Raw genomic sequence first — 21,362 nt, 5'->3', positions numbered from 1 at the left:
AAAAATTTTGCATGGCTTTACTACATAAAATAAAATATTTAATATAAGCTTTTTTTCTACCACAAAGCTAGTTTTGAAATAGGCAATTAAAATACACGAGCAGATTGCGTTTAGGAGAGCGCTATTCAATCGATCGACTAGGCTTCGAGTCCGCTTTTGGATGCCGAACTGTTTTAATTGCTTTCTCCCATGAAAGGCCTTTCATCAGCAATCTAGCAATCAGTTATCAATCCGAATGGATTATCATAAATTGCAGTTTTGGCACGGAGACTAGCAATGATAAATTAAAAGCTACCATGACGATGAGTGAGGTGAAAGGCGGTCTTTTTTGGACAATCGAAACAGCAAAACGAAGCATTAGCAGATTGGTCAGCACCTACGACACGACAACCCCGAGGATATCAAAATCCGACAGGTTGATAGACTATGCGGTAACCCGATGTTGTATACTTCACATGTGTGGAATTTCGGTCATTTATTCAAACACAAACAAACCCGGAACTTGTCCCTCGTCTACCGCGATGACTGTTTTGTCGAAAGATTCCAGCAACAGAGAGTCTCCTGCTCGGGGAGAACAGTCTGCGCCGCAAGAGGTGAAGGTGATCTCACTTTCACTTGCCAGTGCCGGTGGCGGTTGCGGCGGCCGTGTTTTGTTAATCGCTATTTAAAAAGTTTATGATTCCTGGACGAGGTTCAAGCCCAAGCGGCAGGCAGCAGGACTGGCCCCAACGGTGAGATCATGTTTGCGTAATTGAACCGGACCGAGTTATTTCGTAACCTTCCGAAACAAGCACAAAAGGTTTCGCCGGAGATGATGCAGAAAGCAAGTAGGTAGTGGAAGTTACAGCCTGGTATGCGAAATAATACTTTCTCGACTGGCGGTTGACAATGTCACACCTTGCCCGTACACAGTTCGCACCTTGCCAATTATTTAGCGCTTGGTGTCGAGTGGAGATTCCTGTGTGACCGTTGATATGCAGCAATGTGGTCAGTAAGTGTTAATCAATTGCATATTGTATGAGACGTATTCAGTAGGGCGAGTAGTTCATTATTAAAAAATCATTGATTTTACGCTCTGTTGGAAACAACTAATATGAAATAATACCTGCTACGTGCAACAGGTAGAACATAGGAAGTCCAGTGATGACATTTCTGCCTTTGCTCAAGTAATTCTAATGAAACTATCAATTAATGACAACGGCTTTTGAATAAGCTCAACTTTCTCAGGTGCTCAACAAGTTGAACATGGAGTTTTAAATCAACAAAGGCTTCAAATAATCAAATTGGTTGTTTCTCTACAATTTTGAAATTCGTTGACAATGGATTGTATTACATCGGATTGAACATCATTCTCCTATTTATCTCGAAGAATGTGAGTTCTGAGACTTTCAGGAAATAACTTCGCTAGTAACTCGTACAATAATATTCTGCCTAGGTATTTAGAGCACAACTCGCCTTTACGATTGTTATTATGCATACTATGCAGCACTGATTCCTAACCTCTAAATTTCATGTAGCAACACTTCTTCTGTGGAACATTTGCTTTACAGTTCTTATTGGTGGAATGTGAAGGCCTGTTTTGTATCATGATCTTAGACTTTACCGCTTCATTTTGCCTTTGCTTGATATAATGATGGGTTTCACTCAGGCCCATTCGTGGGAAAGTTTTTGTTCTCCCTTGAATATTTTGAAATGCTAAGAATAGTTTTAGACAATTAAATTGTCGACCTAAAACGTTTGACTTCAAATGGGTTTGAAATAAAATGCCAGGTCCGATTATGGTACATTTTTTCTCGATCATGATAATAATTCATATAACACGATATAATTAAATGAATTCACGTTGGATTTGCTATAATTTTTTTTTTCAGTAAAATAGACAGATAGTTTGTTTTGTTAGACATATCTTTTTATGATTTCATTCGATATTTATGTGTGACATGAAAATATAGCTATCATTAAAATGGTCTAAATTGACCCAGTACTTTAGTCCTAAATAGGTGGTCAGTAGACTGGGACACGGTTATATGGGAAAAGAGCGATGGTGTTATTTTTTCGCTCCCATGCCCTTTTCGTGTTCCTTATGGGTCCTATAACAACTGTGTAACTTTTCAGATCGATCGGTGAAACACCCGATTTGCGCCCGATTTTTAAAGCTTTCATACGATTTTATATGGGAGAAACCACTTTTCCAAAACTTTTTCTATAGAGATATTCAGTTGACTCCTAAAAATATATCAATACATGATACTTATAGGAAATTTTCCTGGGAAAAACTCTTCTGAAGAGTGCAATGCGCTACCCTGCTTGTGAAAAAAGATATTCACCCCAGGCTGATTGAATATCTGACGAACGGCTCACCATTGAATTTTACTAGCAATACTGCTGCAGCATGCTACTGTTGCAAATTCAACCTTGTGATGAGAAATGATATCGCTTAAATTTATCTTGGAGGCTTCCAAAATAAAGTGTGATTTTTGCTTGGAGGCTTCCAAGCAAAAATCACACTTTGAAAATTAATTCCACGCGAAATTATTTCTCATACTTGAGCAAGTTTGCAATAGCAGCATGCTGAAGCAGTGTTGCTGGACAATTTCAATGGTGAGCCGTCCGTCAAACATTCAATCAGTTTGGGGTGAATAGCTGTTTCTACAAGCATCGTAGCGCCTTACGGTCTTCAGAAGAGTTTTTCCCAGGAAAATTTACTACAAATATCATGTATTGATATTTTTTAAGAGCCAACTTGACATATTTAGAGAATATGTATTGAAAAAGTGGATTTTCCCATATAAAATCGCATGGAAACTTTAAATATCGGGCGCTAATCGCGCGTTTCACTGATCGATCTGAAAAGTTACAAAGTTGTTATGGGACCCATAAGGGACACGAAAATTGCATGGCAGCTAAGATTTTTTTTCCCACCCTAGTGGTCAGGTGTTGCAAACAACACTTCGTAAAAGAAAAGCATTAGAGTCGTCGATAAAAAGCTAAGCTAAAGAAGTATAAAAAGCTTGAAAGCAGTTGAAGAACCACAAAGCTGCTGGAGAGGATGGCTTACTTACCGAACACTTTAAAGTCGGAAGTGAGCGACTGTATGGTGTAATTCCACAGATTATTTGGAGGCTATGGATGAAAATACTACAGATTGTACTAAAAATGTAACATTTTCTTTGTATAGTATTTAATTGCAAATTTAAGTGAAAATAATTTGGAGTGTAATGTTTACATACGAAGAGCTTTCCAGCCATAACATTTTTGAAGTTTGCTTTGACAAGCGAATGGTCATATATTGAAATCTAAGCAAAATCAGGCCAATCCATATCGATAGTTTTATATTCTCTTAAAACTTCTCTCCAGACTAAAAAAAAACTCTTATCCAAACTATCGAAAATTTCATCCACCCAAAGCACGTTATACCTTCCATTAACTTGCTTGAGTGATGATAAGGTTGAAAAAGAAGATTTAAAAATAGTAAGTTTGTGGGAATACAAACACTATAACACGTAGCAGGTAACTTTACAATAGTGACACTGAGCTCGACGACCGCACATTTCGTAGTTGCTTCTCCGTGATAGATCTGAGCTATTGATGTTGAACAAGGAACCTGCTGCCGTGATCGATAACGGCGCCGGCCACGTCCATAGGCCGTTAGGGTGACGAAGGAGATTGTAAGGAAGGAGGTGTAACAGTCGTTGTTATCGGAGACCAAGTTTACGTCTGCATCTCCACGACTGCGACGGAGAGGAAAGGTTGTGTCACCACGGTAAGTGACGGAAGCGAACGGTGTTACGCGCGACGTCAACTCGTTAGGAAGACACCGCGAATCTATGTGAGCAACACTCGCGTAATCCATCCATCACCCTATCATCCCTGTCTATTGCAAATCTTGAGTTCCCTTGAGAGAGCAAACGCATTTCGGTAGACGTGATTTTTTAAAAGTTATACATTGCGTAATCCTTAACAATAGTGATACTGCAAAATGAAAAGAAAAACAAAAAAGAAAAATGAGAAACTTTCGAACAATGTTACAAAAGTTCAAGAATACAAGTCACAGCTATCAAGCTAACATCCAAGCAAAAAGTGCTTCGACAAAAACATTCAAGCGCAGTTATGGAAATTCTAGGGTCCCATAAATGGATCGCGTAGCAGTTGGGAATCGATCATTCTACCATGTCCCGTGTGGTAATGTCACTCAAGGAGATCCTGACAGCCTAACGGCGAGCTGGCAGTGGAAGAAAGGCTAAGGCAACCGACCTAGTGAAGGCAAGGAAGATGAATAAGGTGGCCAAATTCCATGCTAGGAGGCTATACTGTGAGTGGTTGGTTCAGTCGAAATGCATCGTCAAGCAGGCTTTCGTCGGTCAGTCCCGTTTGAATGCTCCACAGAACTTGCGAGGACCAAGGTGAACAAATTTGTCAATAAGTACTTGGTGTGGCTGGTGATATGTTGGTGTGGTAATGTCAGCATGCCGTACATAACGACCGGCACCATCAACGGCTATATATGTAAAGAAAAATGCCTCCTAAAGCGCTTACTCCCTGTCCTTTGTTTCGCAAACTTAGGACTGTTTTGGTCGGATCTGGCATTACGCGAAACCGATGATGGAGTGGTACGAAATCAATGATGTTGCTTCTATGCCAAAGGAAGTAAATCCACCAAACTTCGCAGAACTTCACCTAGTACCATTACTCTGAGTTATTTTCAAAAGCAAGCTTCGGAAACAGGGAGGATTTTCAGAAACGACCATGATTTACAAAAAAAATATAAGCAGTTGTGTAAGGAAGATGGCGAAAGTGTTGCACTAGATTTGATGGGTAGGGTAATGTCTAAGTTTCGGGAATTTAACCTAGAAGAGGAAATTGAATTGAATAAATCAAGTATAACCACAATCCTCCTCGATTCCGCACATAAAATTCTATCCTGCTCTAAAGACTGAGGCCTTTGAAAAAAAAACCTTGTTGATGAATACTAGTGCGGTTTTCGAACAATATACCATGAACCAGATAATCATACTGAGACAAATCGTCGACAGGTTTCTGGACCACAATTTGCAGACGCATAATTTATTTTTGAACATCAAGGCGGCGTACGATTCAGTAAAACGCAACGTGACAGATCAATATTCAGCACGGTTTTCCAACAAAACTGAAATAATAAATTAGGCAGCGGGTGAAATTTCGGACACGTTCGTGACGTTGGATGGCCTGAAACACGAGCTTGGCTTTCGACGTAGCCTTGGAAAGAGCAGTATCAAAGGCAGGTGTGCAGAGGAGCGGCTTCTAGGCTTCACGAACGACATCGACAGTTGTGTTTATCGTAGACCTGTGAAGGAGGCATTTTTTGGCTCTCAGGAGAGAAGCTGCATGAACACTGTCAAAATGGAGTATACGGTAGTTGGTAGAGAAATAGTGATAGTCCTAAGGGCGTTTGTACTACGGTGATGAAGGATGTGGATACTTTTGAAGCGGTTGGTGACGTTGTTTATCTTGGTATACATTCGAAATGTGTGATAACGAGTTGAGCCGTGAGGTGAAGAGATGGATTGCAGCAGCGGTCCGAACTCATTGCGGATTGTGTAGCCAGCTTAGATTTCGCAGCCTACAGATTCGCAAGAAAATATGCTCTACATGACACTGATCCTCTCGGTGGCGCCCTATGGACATGAATCGTGGGTGTGGAAGCAGGCCAATTGGCGAGCGATCAATACTCGGTGACAAACTAGAAAATTGGGGGAGGTGCAGGCATATGAATTACGTGCTGTACCATATAAACATGTGGATATCATCAAGCTTATAAAATACGGCAGGCAACTCCTAGCAAAAAAAAATATATTAAAATGTGTGGTGTGTGATGAAGCCCGATCGTCGGGTTTTAGGGGCAATTGGATAGGACTAACACAAGATCAACTTATGTGAATATATATTCTGGATTCGGCATGGGATCTACACGATCTGTCGCCACGAAAGAAAGTAAGTAATTATTCAAGAACTGGAGACGTTACGTTCGGAACAAGGTTATAGTTCTAAGTAGAAAACATAGTATTTAAAACTTCAAGTTTCTTCACTTCTCAAACAAAACTTATGTTGGTCTGCTGTCTGTTCGTTTTGTTATATTTGTTCTCCGTAAACTCTGTATACAAATATTTGTTCTCTGTAAACAACTGTCTAATGAAATTACTGAGACTATGGAAAACCTTTCAGAAATAATATGTAGCATTCAAAATTAGGAATTAAAAATATCGCAAGATATTTTTAATTCATAATTTTGAATGCTTCCTCAAATATATTGTCCATAGTCGTAGTATTCAACTGGGTTTGATGCTGATCGAAAGAAATAAATAATAAATAAAACATCAGACTTATGCTAGGCAGTGAAAAACAGTAGCCCCGGAAGCTGCTGGAAGTCTGCCATGACGAAAGTCTCATTATCCATGATGAAACAATGAGGCGTTGTCAACATCTGCGTGTACATTAGGCTGTCCCAAAAAAAATCGATGTTCAAAAAGTCAAGGTGCTCAGCCCTAAATTGAAATATAATGTTATTTATAGCATTTTTGTAGAACATTTGAACTTTCAAAAAACTCGTTTTCAGGTTGCCCAAACGTGATTTATGAAAAAATGACTTTTTCAAGCTACAAAATCACTCTTCTGCTCTTTTTTCAATTCTGTTCGATTCCTAAATTTTTCTATATTTTTTCTTAATTTTGTGGGGTTGTTTTTGAATATTTTGCATGGTTTGGTTCAGCATCGCATTCAGTTATTTGACTCACAGAGCCCATTGAACATCACAGAAAAGTACATTTTTCTTATAATTTGCAGATAAAACCCTTCAAAACACATATTAAACATTTTTTTGACCAAGAACTGAAATTTTTACTGCAAAGCGGGATTCAAGACGAAAATTTACATGAAAAAAGATCCTTGATATCTTATTGGAAGGTTGAAATATTGGCGTTTATACAAGTGATGGAAAACTATGCATTTTGTCAAAAATGCCACAAATGCCATCCATGGCACACAAATATCTCCATGGCACAGTGTTTTATTTTGCCGTTTGTGCGTGTAATTTCCTAAATAGTGATTCAAATATCGATTATAGCCATAAGGTATGTTCGGAGGAGTTTCGGGATATTCAAAAATGCATCTTTTAATGTAGAAAGATAGGTGATCAATCCACCTATGAGTGAGATAAAAAATTTACTTTTTAATCAGAATAATATAGACGCAAGGAGTCTTGGACAAAGTTTTAGATTATATTAAAACTAGAAACTTTACCAAAGACATCATGTTTCTATCTCTTATATATGACGAGCAAAGTTGAGTTTTCTAATAGAAGGCACTAAAAATCACAATTTCCGTTCTAACTTTTTTCGCAAATTTTTCCGAATTTCTAAACCTTCTACTAAGTTATCAGCCATCCAAAAATGCATTTGTTTTCTGAACATTATTATTTTTATCTCCCAAAATAAAACAGTTATTTACCATATTTGTCAAAATGCATAGTGTTCCATCACATAGAAAAATGCCAATATCTCAGCTCCCCGATAAGATATCAAGGATCTTTTTGCATGTAAACTTTCGTCGTAAATCCCGCTTTGTAATGAGAATTTCAGTTCTTGATCAAACATTTTTTTGTGTTTTGTAAGGTTTTATCTAAAAATTATTAGCAAAAATATTTTTTTGTGATGTTTAATGGGCTCTGGGAGTCAAAAATTTTAATGCAATGCTGAACTGAACCATGCAAAATATTCAAAAGCAACCCCAGAAAAATAAAAAAATATAAATGAAAAATTTAGGAATCGAACAGAATTGAAAAAAGTGCAGAAGAGTGATTTTGTAGCTTGAAAAAGTCATTTTTTCATAAATCACGTTTGGGCAACCTGAAAACGATTTTTTAGAAAGTCCAAATGTTCTACAAAAATGCTATAAATAACATTATCTTTCAATTTAGGGCTGAGCACCTTGACTTTTTCAACATCGATTTTTTTTGGGACACTCTAGTGTACATGTACAGTTTTCGGGTTCGTGACTTTCCCACCACATTTTGCCGTTTGTCGCGATTTGCAGCCTTGTGCACTTTTTACGTATGCAGTCCCTCTCCGTTCTTGGATCTCTGACCGAAAGACTTGGGTAGATTCCACTTTTTGGTCACATCCCTGACCAATGCATTGGGATTCCGCGTAAACGCTTTCACAACACGTTTGTGATACTGATCACTAATAGAACATCCCTTCTGACCACCTTTGATGCTCAGCGTTTCGTAGTGTCGTTTAATCACACGACTCATCGTTGACTGCACGATTCCGGATTGCTTCCCGATATACCGATGAGAGCGTTGACGATTTTCCCGGTGCTTGCGCAAAATAAATTCACGACGTTGCTCGCCGATCAGCCGCTTTCAGCGTCCATGCTTCATGGCCGTAGAGAGCCACCGGAAGAATCAGTGTTTTATAGAGTGCAAGTTTAGTACGGATTTGCAGACTGCGAGACCTTAGCTGGTTACGTAGTCCGTAAAAGACCCTGTTTGCGGCTGCTATCCGCCTCTTTATCTCACGGCTAACCTCGTTGTCACATGTCACTAATGTTCCCAGGTAAATAAATTCGTCGACTTCTTCAAATGTTTCCCCATCTAGCACCACCGCAGCACCAACCTCCGACGGACTACCATACACTCTGCCAGCCACCATGTATTTCGTTTTGGTCCGCAAAACCGAGAAGCATGTGCGACTTCGTAATGATGGTGCCGCTTCTCTGCACACCAGCCCTCCGTTTAGCACCTTCCAATGCGATGTTGAACAATAAGTTCGACAGCCCGTCACCCTGCTTCAAACCATCTAACGTCACGAACGAGTCTGATATCTCACCGGCTATCCTGACGCTTGATATAGAACCTTCAAGGGTGGCACGAATCAGCCTAATCTGCTTTGTTGGGAAGCCATGTTCAATCATAATCTGCCATAACTCATCTCTCTTGACTGAATCGTACGCTGTTCGGCGGGAATGCCGTCCTTCCCAGCTGCCTTGCAGTTTCTCAGCTCTTCCACTGCTTTCTTCACCTCGTCCATGGATGGTGGATCCACAGTTTGACCACACTCCAAACTACTTCTACCCAAATTTTCAAGACAAACTACTCTATGGGTAATTTTCTACTGTGTTTTTACCGTGATGCGATTTGATGTGGCAACCTTTTTGGCGGGCAAATTTGGCGGGCAACCTTGTTTTCGCAGTAATTAATAAAAATATAGAAAAGGGAACTACTGTAGTGTAGTCCGAAGTGAGCCCATCACTAGCTACAACTTTGTCCCATCTTTCTGGCAGATCTCGAATACCATTACGGAACAAGGCGTCATCCACAAATTACGTAAGGACTTTTTTCGAAACTTTAGATCCCTCTTCCCCCCATAGTAAGGCTTAGTAAGATTTTGCATTTACCCCCCCTTAAATCTTATGTAAGATTTTCTTTTCCAGGAAAAATTTGTTCATGAAGAAGTGTGACTGAGATTTTTCTACATATGGCGTATGCGTGAAGAAAATAAAAAACAATTTAACCAATTCAGGAATATCATGTTAAAGTCAATGAAACTGAAAATTATGTGAGATTTCAGCGAGAAATCGTTCAACTAATTTTATTTCGTTTAGTATAGTAAGTTTTTGTTTGTATTTTATTTTTTTCAATCTTACGTAAGATTTTCTCGAATCGCCCTCTCCCCCTCGTAAGAAATTTCGGGAAAAACCTTAACAACCTTGAGCGAAGATCCCTCGGTCATCGAATTTTCGAAGTCATCCCATCAAACTGTCATCGATGCAGAATGTCGATTGTCATTTGTTGACTTCCTTGTTCCGCCAGCTAGAATATTCACCGAGGTATAAATAGCGATCCAGCACCTGAAATACCTTCTCTTCTACTCCGACACGGATGATATTCAGTACTCTAAATGAGTGCGTTTCCAATCAATACTTAAATTTGAAGTTTAAAGTTAAATATAAGATTTAAAAATGTAGTTGTGAACTGAAATATATTTAAATTAAGTGAAATTAACCTGCAAAATCAAGAGAAAAATTAATGAAGTGAAAAGCTAAATAAAACGTGTTACATGAACTGAAATAAAACAAACTTAAAAGTGATATGTGAAGAAACCAACGCAGCCACGTCTGCTGTTATCCGCTGAGATATCGACAAGTGCCTACCTTGGTTTGTTCGAAAGAGTTTTACACAACTGAATTGTCAATCTAAGAAACTTGTTTCGAAAGTAATTTGAAATAACCGATTATTTCAATATCACTTTTAAATTGTTTAATTTCTTTTTTCGTTGTTAGATCTTGTTTTTAATATTTTGAAAAAAGTGCTTGGTAGTTCAAAATAAATCTTTTTATGAAAAAAAAATTTTAATGCTTTTAAATAAGGGCTCAGGCAATTTTTTGGAAGTCATTCCTTGAAAACATTTTTCCAATTCTTATCCAGGAGAACACAGAAAAGTTTTTGTTAGAAAAACCTATTTCCCTTAACCCTCTAGTGCTCAAATTAATTTTGAGGTGGACTTCGAAAAAATCACTATGAAGCTATATCAACATTTTTTATGTTCTAGTTGAAGCTTTTTAGAGCTTCAACTGAAGACCGTCTAAAGGCGGCACTGGGCACTAGAGGGTTACATTGGCCACTTTGATTAGTTCTGAAGAATTTAAGGCAACTAAGTTGTGTATCTAAAAATCTCATTTTAGAAAAAAAAATTGAGATGACCAATGTTTTGAAAACCGCTTCTTGTTTTAGAGAGATTTTCAGTTTAGGATCTTAAATTCAATTAAGTCAATTTTCAAAAATTCATCCCTTGACAACTTTTGTCGATTTCTTCAAGAAAAAAACATCAGTCGTTTTCATATGTAAGCATAGAAAAATTTTTCAACAAAAGTGGGAAAGTGGTATCCAAAGCGTTATGAATAAATATATATATAAAAGAATGGATCTTTTATATTGGCACTGTCACTTCAGAAAAACCTTAGCTCCAGCTCAGCATATAACTTCACGTATTTTAAGAACTTACGTTTATTTCAATAACTTAAAAAAGCCAGAACTTAATCAGACGCTTTCTGAATAGTTTTTATCAAGGTTTTGGCTAGTGACAGGAAAATATATTATATCTTCAATTATGATTTAGAGCATTTCCTAATGTTTTTTTTTATTTTTCACGATAGAGACAAGTTTGTTTTTTTTTTTTCTCTGTGTGCGAGAAACTAAAACAAAACCGCACACAGAGAAACAAAAACGATAATTAAATGTATGCTCATTGAGAAAACTTTACCGATAATATATAATACTCCTTTTACCGATAATTTACGATACCTAAAAGAACCTGTTTTGTTTTAAATGAAATTTCTAGCAAATAAGTGTTGATCATTCATCGGTAGTATTTTTTTCTTGATGAATAAAGATTGGCCGAAGAAGTTTGAATCGCTGCTGAACAGTCGAATTATTCAACCGTGTTCGTTTAGGCGTTTTAATAGTTTTAATAAAGTTGTATTGAATAAAGGAGAAAATACTAAATCTTCGATTAAACACCCACTATAGCTACCCACACACGTGCTATAGCAATCCATACACACGAACGAATGAGAAATTTAGTTCGATGGTGTGCGTTTTTACAAGCGACCAATATTTGCCACCACCAACTTTCTGCTGCTTCAGAAAGAACCGTCTGCTTTGCCAGCCAACCCAACGCACGAATGAAAATTTCAATTCGATGGAGTGCGTATGATACCGATACAGGTTTTGAATGAAAATGATGGGGTGAAATGTTCGAATGGTACCTTCTATATAAAGGTTACGTCAGTTATTTGGAAAGAAGGAGGAGTTTAGAAGAATAGGGAATGGCAAGAAAAGTAAAACAACAACAACAACAAAACGTTTACAAAGTCAGGTTGGTTGTATCCGTTAGTGTCGGCTGTGGAAGAGAGGTAGTAATAGGTAGCTCGGTATGGCTTAGACAATCGATGTTATTTCAATAGTGTATCTCACACAACAGGTTGTTTTTGTTACATCAATTTAACCGTAAAAAAATTCTGCCAAAACATCAATATTCTGAAAAGGAATGACTGACATATAAGCGCTAAAAACCTGACCACTTTCCCTGGTTTTCCTTGGTTGAATTACTAGATTTTTAAATTCAGGTGCCTAACTTCGAGATAGATGTTAGTCCAACGTCAAGAAAAAAAATAGTGATAAAAAGTTGTTAAAAGTAGTTAGGCACATCCACAAAGTTTCATTGAATTCTGAGAGAGTGTTCCCAATTGGTCGAGGTGGTGCGAAATAGGCCTTTTATACTATTTCCTTCATACTAAGAAGCATACAAGATAGAGATTTACAATACAAAAATAAACAAAAAAAAAAACTCTGAACTGATTGTCATGAAAATGTGATTCGTGTTATAGGGTTAACGGTCGTTACTATTTCCTGTGATAGTCAAGAATTGCGTCATAAAAATAAGCATATAAAAAGTATTTTGTACGATTTATTTTTTATATAAATTTTTATCATCTCAGTAATGTGAAGGTTAAGGGATCTCCCCATCAGTTGGACGTGTTTTTTTTAACGAAAAAGCAACAGAGATGAATAACCTTTTACATTTACTTAATAATAAAATTGGCGAGCTGTGAGCCGCAAATGGCGGGCTATATAACAATCTCGCACGGCGGCTCATTCTGGATTGGCTTGCAAGAAGATTGTCTATATTTCTAGCATTGCGATTTACAGTTTTTGGTACACCAAGACAACAACGATAATTTCTTGCACATTGCTGTTGATATATTTTATTTTCTTTGGACGGAATTAAAATTGTTCAAATTAAAGATATATAACGGGAAATGTTATAAAAATAAGCCCAGCGCTGCAGCGGTATATAGCTCTGAATTTAAAAAAAAGTCATCAAAATAGTCATCAACTGCGCTGCCGTGCTACGCATAGAATCTATTTTCAAATAACTCACGCCATCTAAGAATCAGACAAACGATTCCTGAGACCAGTCCCGTCTATACTTTTCGGATCAACTATGAATTTGTATGTCTAACTTTTTCGTAATTTCAATTAGAGTAGCAAGTTGTTATGCATTTTAATTTTCCCAAAATTATGCAACCTTTGTAAAGCTCTGGATAACTGTTTCACAAAATTATTTTAATTGAACTAATCAGTGTTAGCCATACCGGTAAGCAATGTAAATAAACGTTTCTCAACGTTAACTGTTATTACGTAACCACTTAAACGGTTGCTTAACCCTTTGAGCAAACGAAAGCGGAACTGAAAACCTAATGACCCTTCTGACGTCGAAGGAGTGGCCTTCATCGGTTCCAATTATGACTAGCAATGTGTTCCAAAGCCGCACAAAACTCGCACTAACTGCCGGTTTACCAGCCAGAAGATTAACTGTTCAATTTCTTTCTCCATTTCTTTCTTTCTCGTCTGGCTCAGCTGCGACCGACAGCATTACTAATCTATGCGCTGGTGCTCACGCGGGCGACCCAAGCAGTCGTCAACGGTGATGCTCAGCGCCGGGAGGCACCGATCGCCGATTCCTACGGAGTGCCACCCTCTTCGCCCGGGGCCTCAGGTCCGGAGCAGCCAGCTCCAGTGTACGGACAACCGGCAGTTGCTCACTATCCACCCCCACCTCCGGACGTGCCCCCACCTGCACCGATCGGCGTACCACACAAGGAGTACGGCGTTCCCGTGCAAAACTTTGGCCCTCCCACGATCAACATCGAATACGGACCACCGCAGCCATCCAAACCGCACTTCCACCATCCCCCGAAACCGGTCTACGGTCCACCCCAGCAGTCGTTCGGCCCTCCTCCTCCTCATCACTCGTACGGTCCCCCACCAAAGAAACAATCTTCCTTCCTTGACTCCCTGTTTTCAACATTTGGCTTTGGAGGAGGAGAAGAACATCATCATCACCATCATCAACCACCCCAGCAACACTATGGCCCTCCTCCTCGACCGGTTTACGGACCACCCGCACAGTCAATTCCGGTACGGCATATTTTATCCCGCTCAGACTGACGATTTATCTTTCTAATTTTTAATCTAACAGAAACCATCTTACGGAGCACCAGCCCTTCCACAGCCCGCTCCCTTGTACGGTCCTCCACCAAAGCCATCCTACGGCCCACCAAAGCCTGTATACGGACCTCCGAAACCTATCTTCAGCGCACAGCAATCCTTCGGTCATCATTCGTCCGTTCACGTTCCTCCAACACCTCCCGAGATCAAATGTGACGGATGGAAGCCGATTGCCGGTCCCGTCGTTCAATCCAGCCAAGTTGAAATTCACGCACCGGAATCCTCTTATGGACCACCACCCAGCGGTGATTTCTTGGCCAACCATCAGCAGTCCGCGTCCGCAGAGGTAGGTTTGCAATTACCCCGACTAGAGCCGGGACCATCGTTCAACAACGATCTCCACAGTGGCCTGGAACTGAACAAGGGAAATAGTTTTGAGGTGAGGTTTATACTTTAACCACCAGCTGTTTTTTTTTTTTTAATTTTATATTACTTTTGCCTTCAAGATTCACTCGAATTTCATCACTGACTCTTACGGAGCTCCGCTACCGGATTCGTACGCCCCCGGCAAGTACAAGCCTTCTTTCGCAAAGCCCTTACCTCCACCACCTAAACTTCAGTTACCACCCGCTGGCCTGTACGGACCACCCCATCGTCCCGCACCCTACCCGGTTCACGGTTTGGGCATCTCCCACGGAAGCGTCAGTGGCCAGTTGAAGCAATGGTCTGGTCCAGTTGCTCCACCACGTCAACCGATAGCCTACCGACCACCGGTTCCAAAGGGACTCATCGAATCCATCGGACACACGGTGGAACATTTGGATAATTTCGGCACTAAACCACACTATTCCGGTGATGTTTATCTGCCCCCACCAACCAGTGACGTAGCCACTGCTCTGCCAGCACTCGAACTCAACACCCTACCATCCGATCAACCGCCGAAACCATTCCTAACCCAACACCAACTGCCAGAAGCTCTAGCACAAGTTCAGCAACCACGCTACCAGGAACAGCAAATTGTTGCCGTAGCTAATGAATGTGGACACGGTCCGGAACTGGCATCGTATGGCGCAAGTGATGGTCAAGCCAGCTATTTCGGAACAACAGGCTCCCAGTCATACAGCAGTAGCAATTCGAACAGTTTGGACTCAAGCTATGGACCACCCGCATCCGGTTCTATAGGAGAGTACCGCAGCGGACACCAGCTGGTCAGCAGTGAATCCGTTTCCACATCCAACCTTCCCGGTTTAAGCGATGGTCTCGGTGGGCTGGAGCTGGTTTCTGCTCAGAAATCACATAGTCTCTCAATTCCTGTTCAAGGAAAGCTAGGCTCCTACCAATTGCAGTTCCAGTCAGCCGATCCATCCGGCTCCCACCACGGAGAGGCTGCCCCTCATGAACAAATTCTATCGGAAGGACTTCTGCAATCAATTTTATCGGCCATCGAACAACCACAGTCTAACTACCAACCGGAAGAGTCATCATATGACCCAAACACCGATCACAGCGAAGTGTCCGTGTTTCTGAAAAGTCCCGAAGGTCAAAAGACTCTCGCGGATCCTCCCAGCGGGCCGAACCATAAGCGATAAGTGAGGATTGATTTCTTCAAGTAGTAACCCTAGTTAGGCAGTGCGTGCGTGTGTGTATGTTTATGCGCCATAATAATTTCACCATTTACTAGTTTCAACTCGGTTATCGATTCGGAGCCTTTCAATCTCCCAAGTGATACCGATTTTTATTTATTTTCATACTTCCCTGCTGCGAGTGAATGCGAAACGAAAGTATCGAACTGGATCAAACAGGGCCAGGGGCCAACAGAGTTACCATGTGTGTAGCGAGTGTGCCTTCCGTTTGCGAACGGTGTTCAAGTGCTGCAATTTTTTAGAGAAAAATACTCTAGCTTAAGAACGACAGCGAGAAATCCGCCCCGAAGAGCATCGAACAACGAGAGCAAACGACGAACGTCTCAACGATAGCAAGTAGGATAATGATGAATTAAGATGTTGACGAGATTGTCGAGTGACAGGTGGTGTCAGGCAAATGATGTCCGATACCGCCACCGTCGCCACGAGATGGGTCACGTAGCAAAGTATTATATTTATCGGCAGATCGAGGTGTTGGGAAATGTTAAATCATCATTGACGAAGGTAGCAATTAGTAATGAAAAGCTATGGAAAGAGAGCATGTGCGTGTGTGTGTGTTCGCGTTTATCATAAATAGCGTTTTAATTACCGGCATGCATTGTGAAGGCATGTGCCGGGTGGGCTCGGCTTGACTCGGAAGGATTAATCATGCCGAGCCGGTTGGATGTGTGTATATTTATTGAAGCTTTTAGGAGGGACGGCGTAAAATGTAACAATTACGAAGGAATACGGATAACGTATAACTTATAGGCAGCCATGCGCGGTCTGTGTACCGGAGCTTGGGTCGATTTGCAATTACCGATGTGGAGGAGAAGCTGGAATAAAATGCATTTTTAAGTATGAGAGTTTGTTTTTCATGACTAGATGACGATTCCCAACAATTCCCAGTGATGACGGATAAAGGCGTGAGTGGCTCATTTTTATCTGCAGAAAGATTGGAAAAAAATGGTGATTTTTGAAAATCGAAAATCACGGAAAAAGTTGTTAGATTTTGAGCACCTTAATCTCATTTTTTTTTCATAAGATTCAAAAAATTTTATCATCCATCGATCAGAAAGTCTTCCATGATAGAATTCTTGAAAGAATAAAAATAGTCGATTTTTTTTAGATACTTACACTCCTGATAAATTAGCTTTCAACGAAGCGAGTTTTAAAGACAATTAAGTTTTATTTCAAAGGAATATGCTTACAAATATCCAGAAATTAAGGAAAATTTCGTGAATTCCAAATTTATTTAATGTTCATGCAGATTAAAGCATTGAATTGGTTTTCTACTTATTTAAAAGCTATGAGAGTAATTTCGATATATTTTGTTGAATTTCGAGAAACGAAAATTTGCGAAAATTCACACTTTTCTAATAGCCTTTAATATTAATTCTGGTTTCGTCTTACACTAATATTGCATTCCACTGTTGCAACAGTTGGTCGAAAGAGTTTTCCTTAAAATCCTTTTTTAGTGATACTTGCACGCAAAAGTTCAAGCTTTAATCATCCAATGTGTTCTTTCAATTCGCACAGAATTTGCTATGACTTCGCACAACCAATGCGTTATACGAATAACGCAAAAGTTGTACAAGGAATACATTGACAGGGATCAAAATCAGAATATGTATCATATACACAAAAGTCGTAATGTCTCGGTAAACTTCGGCTTCGGGCGAACGATCAGTTCCGAGGCGCTCAAAAAACCGTTCTTTACTTTCGCTAGCCGGTGCGTATCAACGGCTCGTGCATCCCTAAAAACCGAAACAGCCAATGGCGAGCCTTGTTTGCTGCGGTAGTTATTGACGCTGGTGCCAGTAACGCAGAACCGAATGCATGTGAATGAAACCAGAGTCATAATTAAATGCAAAATGTTTTGGACTAATCTCATGTTTTTGTAATAAACAAAAACATGAGATTAGTCCAAAACATTTTGCATTTAAATGATTAATGATTGAATGATGTTTTCAAATGACCTGATTCATGAAAGTGAATCGATCAGACAATAATTTCTTCAATGGAGTCAGTACCCAACTTATCAGTATTGATTGCTGGTTGCACTGTTTTTACGATGCCAACCTTCTGAACATCGGCTGATGCTTTATAAGTGTAGTGGTTTGGAGCTGTGCAATACATTCAAAATATGCTAGAGCATCAAATGCGTTATGCCCAACGCACATGCGTTGTACTGGTTCCAATTTTAATCAGTAAATGCGCTAATTTCGCTCATAAATGATCTGGTTACGCACACTCCAACTTTTGCGTGTGGAGTGGCAGCATGCAATACAGAGAGTAGAAGATCATTGCCTCAATCGCCTATGATAGAAAACTCCATAATATTCCACGCAAATTTGAGAGATATTGCACAAAATTTTCAAACTAAATCGTGGTTTACGCCAGAACCAATTGAAATTGGAATGAAAAAATATTTTACGTGATAAATAGTATTCAGATTTTTTTACTGTGCAAAGCAGAGATATGAGTGCGAAATAATATTGAAGAGAGAATTGGCGAGAACAACCTGAAAGATAAGGTGATTTCTTGTTATCTCTTATCTACGTAATTCAGTCAATGGTCGATTCGATAACAATGTTCCAATGGTTGTTTATCGCATGACATAAACAGTACCCAACTAACAATTCTATGGCTACTTGGTTTTCTAACGGTTTTATCACAGCAATGAATATTACCAGCGGTTTTATGGCGGTTAAACCCGTTGCCAAAAATAGCAAGTCGTAATGAACACTGATGGCTGTCAATAAAACACTAATAAAACTTAGGGGCCATCCACATACCACGTGGACAGCTTTGGGGGGAGGGGGTTGGGTAATGTCCACGGTCCATACAATTTATTTAGAATTTATATAGGCAGTTGTCCATGGAGGGGGAGGGGAGGGGTCAAAATCGTTAAAAATCTGTCCACGTGGTATGTGGATGGCCCCTTAGTTGGTTCAGTGTGATGCAGAATTCTGTCGCAGTCTTCGTAAGATGTGTGTAAAATGCTTTAAAGCATCTTGCAGCGTATTTGTGAACATTGATGACGTAGAACTCCAAAAATCTAATAAACTAACACGGCAAACATAGTACTGTTCGGTAGTTTTTTTTTTTTAATTTTATCGCAAGTTTGTCTTGTTTTGGTTGAAAATAATTCCCTATGTCGTTAAATTATGCGTCCTTAAAAATACACTATTGATATATTTCGGAATATATTCAATATTCAATTAAACTAAGTATGTATCGTTGCAATTTTTGTGCACCTCTCTATTTATATCAAAGCTCGTTGATTCTTCATTATCGTCGGTGTGATGTCAGATTTTTCATAAAAATAAAGTTGTCTAGGCCCCAGGGATTTACCATATTTTTCTCTAATAATACAGGCATTCAACCTTTGCCGCACCTTACAACATATACACTAAAAACGCTTTTTACGCGGGGGATACGTGCCGCGTAAAAAAAACGCGTATATTCCGGAATCCGCGTAAAAAAAACGCGTAAATTCCGGAATCCGCGTAAAAAAAACCCGCGTAAAAAGCGACCTTAGTGTATATCCTTAAACTAGGCTTATTGCAGCTACGATTGATACCAACTATTTACCAACCACGCCATATTGATATTTTTGAAACTTTTTATGATCTTGACACGAAAATCGAATCGTCGTCTGACTAACAAATAAATTGAACATCCAATGTTGATTTTGATCTATCTCTGTATTGAAGAACACGGCTAAATTTTTTTTCTGAAGAACTGAGCTGAAACAATCCAATTCATTTTTGCTAACAATGAGGTCATTTTGGTAAGCCCGTACTATTTTGATGGCGCATAAATTTTAAGCGCCTATGTTCTCAAAATGCACGACAAAATTTCATGCGCATATGCTTGAGAGCTACAAAACCTACCAAAAACCCCTCTTTATTCCTTATCTTTCTACAATATCACCATCAAATAAAATTGATTGCACGATGATAACCAACACAGGTGAAACATATCTCCCGCGACGAGAGATTTCCTTATTAAAAAAAGTGGCGTGATGGTCTGGTGTGTGTGCAGAAATGGTACAACAAATCAACTTATTACGGTTGCTGTCAAGCAATGAAAAGTTAATTTGGACTTATGGTGGCAAGTAGCAGAGCGCAATAATGCAACCAAACTTATTGCGCTCTTAAAGAGGTAATGCCAGCTGCTTATAGTATGCGGTACTCTTTCCATGTGGTCTTGAAGCAGTTTTATTGCCATTCTTATAATTGCTTCAATAAGCTTGGCAAGGGTGGGCCACCTGGCTGTAAAGCCAACTTATAGCGGTTATCAGAAGGTTCTGATAGTATTTCTAGTTTTAACAGCATTTTTGCGAAATTGGTCATGAAAACCGCTAAAAGAATGCAATACGACTTAAATTGTTACTTGGGTAGGGTGCTAATGAGAATCAGCTTTTCGAGTTTTGTTTAGCGGCAAGTGCCAAAGTTTTATCTTCTCGGAAAAAGCCCGCATGAAAATTCCATCAATCATGCAGCAGGCTCCTTTCCTGAACCAATTATAGTCATAAAATTTTTGTTTAGTCTAAAAAAGGGAGTTTTTTCTTGATGTTCCTTCACTGGAATTAAATGCTGATACTTGACACCTTGTTTCTCTCAAGAGAAACAACGACAGCCGCATTATAGTAGGCAACAAAAAAAAGTAGAGATAAAGTTTCCTCTCTTGGTAACTATGGATAACAATACCTAAACTAAGAACTGAAAAGCTGAAGAAAATCAAGGAGAGAAATCAGAAACGAGAATTGTTTTTCTCTGGGATTTAAGAAGATTAGGTTAGAGAAGAATTTATTCGATAAAATCAATCAAGCAACACATTTGATTTCGGGTGGTTATTATTTTCTCATAGCTTTTTTAATCGGACAGCCAGAAGTCGTCTTTCAAGCTTCACTTTTTAACCGAGAAAAAACATGAAATTTCCAATATCGATTTTTTTATATCATTTTTTTTGGGAAATTCTTTTAGACATCACCACATATCGAAGCTAAAACACATTCCAAAAGTTCGGATAATAAAAGTCTTTAGAGCCTAATCAGCCAAACTAACAATCATGAATAGAATTCTATTTCAAAAAAGCATGTGGAGCCAATTTCTGGCCTCTGAGCGTCATTCTGGTTCCGAGAAAAACCATTTTGGATTGTAATCGGTCTTTTTGGGCTGTTTTCCAGGAGCCCTGAGCCAGGAAAACTGGGAACAAGGCCAGCTGGGCGATGTGTACGATTTTGCTTTACGTCTGATGTTAGTTAAAAAGTAGGTTTTCTTGTCGGAAATATTAGTGTGTTTGGTCAAGTTTTTGAGTCCAGGTTTTGCTGCTACCCGGGAAGTGCAGGAAGGAGCCAGCGGATCGTCCTGAAGCAGATAAGTAACATTTTTATTCGAAGTTTTTCGAAGTGCTTTGTTTTTTATTTGTGTTCAAGTCGCACTAGAGAAAGAGTGAAAAAAAAAATCACAGGAGGCTTGTGTGCAAAGCCACGGCCGCAAGGTTGAAGTAGAATACTTTTACAAGAAAAATAACCCGGCTGCTTGCGTGTCAGTCATTTTCTAGTAAATAAACGTTGACTAATCAGATCAATCGAATTTTGCGTTTCAACAAGGATTGACCAATTTCAATAACATAGTAAGTTGCTTGTAATGATTGGAGCTTGACAATTTTTAAATTTCGGT

At 39.4% G+C, this 21,362-nt stretch overlaps 1 protein-coding gene across 1 annotated transcript in view; it reads left to right on the top strand.

Annotated features, from left to right (window-relative positions):
- LOC129727138 (uncharacterized) overlaps nt 1-16,514 on the top strand; it is a 114,748-nt gene extending 98,234 nt beyond the window's left edge. The window contains exons 2-4 of the mRNA XM_055684629.1: nt 13,457-14,017; nt 14,079-14,486; nt 14,554-16,514. Of these exons, the coding sequence (XP_055540604.1) occupies nt 13,457-14,017; nt 14,079-14,486; nt 14,554-15,636 (2,052 nt within the window). The 3' untranslated portion in view covers nt 15,637-16,514. The remainder of the gene's footprint in view (nt 1-13,456; nt 14,018-14,078; nt 14,487-14,553) is intronic.
- Nucleotides 16,515-21,362: the final 4,848 nt, after the last annotated feature.

Source organism: Wyeomyia smithii, chromosome 3 (genome assembly GCF_029784165.1).
Source record: "Wyeomyia smithii strain HCP4-BCI-WySm-NY-G18 chromosome 3, ASM2978416v1, whole genome shotgun sequence".
NCBI lineage: Eukaryota > Metazoa > Arthropoda > Insecta > Diptera > Culicidae > Wyeomyia > Wyeomyia smithii.
This window is presented reverse-complemented; position numbering and strand designations above follow the sequence as displayed.